Genomic DNA, 3,691 nt, shown 5'->3' with positions numbered 1-3,691 from the left:
GACACAGTCAGAGGCGCAGCCAGACGAGCTAAATATAAAGCGTATTTACGTTCACGACGTGGCTCTCTTGATAGTTGCTTCTTCATATTGAGAGCGTTTTCTAGGTCACAGAAGTGGCGCATGTTAATTTGCTCTTTTGCTCAGAGGGGGAAAAAATCTTCCTTACCACTAAATAGGTCATGGTAAAGAGGAGGCTGCTGCTAATCTGCCCATTACATAATGGGTAACTTTCCTATACTGATGCACTGTAGTGTGAAGCCCTTGGTGGGCCATATCTTACATGTTCTTAATGAAATGAGTGTCTTTTTTGGTAGAAATCATTTCAATAAGCATTATTCCAAGATAATACGCAAAAAAGGCAAAGCACTCTATTCAAATTCCCATTTTAGGTACGATAAATACAATATGAACTACAAATTTGTCCGTAGTTCTACTGGAGTGATTTGACTGAGAGATGAATCCAGAATTGCTGTCAGTAAGTTGTAGTTGCTGTGCCTTTTCCTTGACACTTACTGTAATTGCTCAAGATGAGGCAAGACCAGATTAGTTCACTTCACTCCAGCGGCCTGTGTGCGGTTACCAATTGCATCGTAAGCATGTCTTTGAAAAATCAAGCAAAGTTGGCTTTCCTGTCCTCTTTATCTGGTGTTATCTGATGTTCCTGTCCCCATTTTGGTAACCGCAACTTCTTCTTGCATTCCCCATGCTGTAATTTTTTTGTAGGTGTGGGAGTGGTTATGCCTGTTATCCCCCTATTTGGTCATATATAAGGCAGGGCACTAGCTCGGGTCTAGCTCGTATGCCTGCCATCATGCCTGCGAAAGGTTTGGTCGCCACCGCCCTCATCATCTGCGGGGTACTGTACACTCTGAGTCCGACTACGGCCGCATGTGAGTTGAGCTCAATTTGATTCAACGATTGCACTTTTTTCACAAAGCAGCTTTCCAGAAGGAAGCTGAGGATGGAAAAAGCTCCAAAATTCCACCAAATTTTCAGTATAATTCAAGCATTAGGATGTAAACAAAGTCATCCATAGTCGTTTGATGTGAAATAGTTTAATAATACTAGAGTAACTTGAGTCAGAGCTGTTCGCATTGGTGGTGGAACCAGACATCTGAAAAAATCTCTTAAAGCCACCTCATAGAAAGTTATTCCAGAACAGTTTGCTAGTTTCTTGCCTGGTACATTCTTTCACTAAAGGTTTTGGCCTAAAAGGTGTTGTTTAAACTTCATTTATGGCAAATAGCTGCATGCATTATAATCCGCTATAAGGCAAAAAAGCCCCAAAGAACTTACTTTGTCCGATTTACCACTCAGAAGATACATGCAGACTCATTGCAGATAGTAAATAGATTGGCTATATTTGTGTTGTAGACATCGTAACCACTGCTTACTATCACCACCACTGTAAAGAAGCCAGGACGGTTCCTTACAATGAACCATTTGACATTAAACCACTCTGAATAACTTTAAGCTCACATCTCAACAATTCGGTAACACAAAACAACAAAATTCCTATTTGAGCAGGAGTTCTTTGTTTTTGCACACGCTTTCAGTTATATTGTAGACACTGCTGTTGTTGGAAGAAAACCTTGCATCTCCAAATTGGTAAGTTTACAGGAGAAGGAAAAAAACGACTTTGCTTTCAATATAAGTCAATGGAACCCGACTTTTTTCCAAGTCATTTTGGGCTCTTTCTCTTGGTCCAATTTTCATGAAATTAATCTATACCGTAAAGGGCGACAGGTATTTCCAAAGTATGTCAAAAACTGAAAAACGACAAAAATGGAGATGGTTTTCTTCCAACAGCAAATTACGTAGTTTTGAAAAAGGAGAAGGTTCGCGTAAACCATGGTGTCCTGGAGTTGCACACTCATGTAGGTGTCAGTCATAGCTGTACCCCATCAAAGCCCTTCTTATTGTTCTGATAAACAGACAGGCTCATCTTTGTATGACTGAAATGTCAATACGTTGTGGCGGTTAATGTAGCCCAAGTCAAACAATCTGAACTGATTTCAGTAGAAATTAGTCATACATGTGAAATACCTGATACTGAGAGTCATCAGCGTTGTTTTTCATGCGTACCAACAAATCTACTATTTGACTCCGGCTATATTTACCAACACATTTCTCAGTACAAACTAATTTGCACTCAGAAAAAATGAACCGACAGGACCGTTTTGCTTGTGAACTGAAAATATGTCGGCATTAAATACCTGGATTATGTGACTTTTAAGAAACTGGCGTGTGTAAACCTTTTGCATACGACTGTTAGTGGCTCTACCAGGTCTGATTAAGCATAAGATGTGTGTGAGATGTGTACACTGACCAACCACTTTATTAGAAACACCCATTACAGGTCAGTTTCTGACCACAGCACTGTAGGTGATCAGCTGTCAGCTGCTTTTAACTACGTTGTACAGATGTCCATTTTTCCAAATGGATAAAGAGTCAAGTCAGGTACTTTAATTTACTTAATAAAACGATCACTTGTAAAAGACGAGCAGTTTTCTGAAATGTGACTACGCAATTGTTTCAAGCCTGAAGATCAACCAGAAAATCTAGCCAAGTATTTGACTTCGTCCGATAACAGCCATGAATTACAGAACTTTTTTTTTAATAATTTTTAGTTTGGTGCATATTCTCTAGGTTGGGGTGAAAAGTTTTGTCTTAGGTGGCCAGAGTTAAGATTTTGGGGGGCTCGAGAGCCAAAAAGAGTTTTAGAAATTAGAGTTTTAGAAATTAGAGTTTTAGAAATTTTATTACTAAAATATTTTAATGATGTTTAGTTACACAACTTTTTTTTAAAATTATATCCAATTTGGATGCTCTAAATACAAATACTCTATTTGAACTTTGGTGTAAATGAGCAAAAAACAAAAGAACCAATGGGGAAAACAGTGGAGAGAACAAAATATACATTTTTGAATGATATATTCTCACAAACCGTGCTTCCTACCAGAGAGTTTTATTCCTTTATAGAAAGCTGAGGCCTTACTGGACTGACATTTCACTCATCCGCTTGAATTGAATTCATCAATTGGATGGAAACCTGGCTAGTTTCTGACCACAGAACCACTGTTGTCCAGATATTATTTGGGTGGTGGATCATTCTCAGCATGGTTGCATCACGGTGCAGGCACGGTGGCATGTGGGGTGCAAGTATATCAGAGTTTAATGGGGGGGGGGGGTTTCACACACATCAGTGTCACTACTACCTGAAAATATCCAGCCAGGAGTGGCTCTGTGGTCAGAAACTGGTCACTGATGAAAGGCTAGAGGGCAAGTAACACAAATGCATTAACAGATTGGCTTCAGTCTCTAACTGTATACCAGCAAGGTGGAGCTGCAATGTAGAGGTTTCTAATAAAGTGACCTAACAAGAGCACTCTGTTTGTGTGTGTGTGTGTGTGTGTGTTGGGGGGGTCGGTGTGTGTGATTGCAGACGGTCCAATGAATCATGCCTGCTGTGTGAAATACACTCGGAAACCTGTGGGGTTCAGTCTGATCAAAGGTTACTTTGAGCAGAGTTCCCGCGAGGTGTGCCGCATCGATGCCATCATGTGAGTCACCCAACCGCACTACACCCCCGACCCATTACCCACAGTGCTGAGTGGTTACACCGCTCAAATCCTTCTTATATAAACTTACACTTGAGAACATACCCGCAGCCCTCAGAGTGAAACACCGT

General features: G+C 40.4%; 1 protein-coding gene across 1 annotated transcript in view; it reads left to right on the top strand.

The window, feature by feature from the left end:
- Positions 1 to 785: 785 nt before the first annotated feature.
- The window catches only part of ccl20l (C-C motif chemokine 20-like), a 5,866-nt gene continuing 2,960 nt past the window's right edge, over positions 786 to 3,691 (top strand). The window contains exons 1-2 of the mRNA XM_017719594.2: positions 786 to 890; positions 3,446 to 3,563. Coding sequence (XP_017575083.2) covers positions 800 to 890; positions 3,446 to 3,563 — 209 coding nt within the window. The 5' untranslated portion in view covers positions 786 to 799. The remainder of the gene's footprint in view (positions 891 to 3,445; positions 3,564 to 3,691) is intronic.

Source organism: Pygocentrus nattereri, chromosome 2, assembly GCF_015220715.1.
Source record: "Pygocentrus nattereri isolate fPygNat1 chromosome 2, fPygNat1.pri, whole genome shotgun sequence".
Lineage (NCBI taxonomy): Eukaryota > Metazoa > Chordata > Actinopteri > Characiformes > Serrasalmidae > Pygocentrus > Pygocentrus nattereri.
This window is presented reverse-complemented; position numbering and strand designations above follow the sequence as displayed.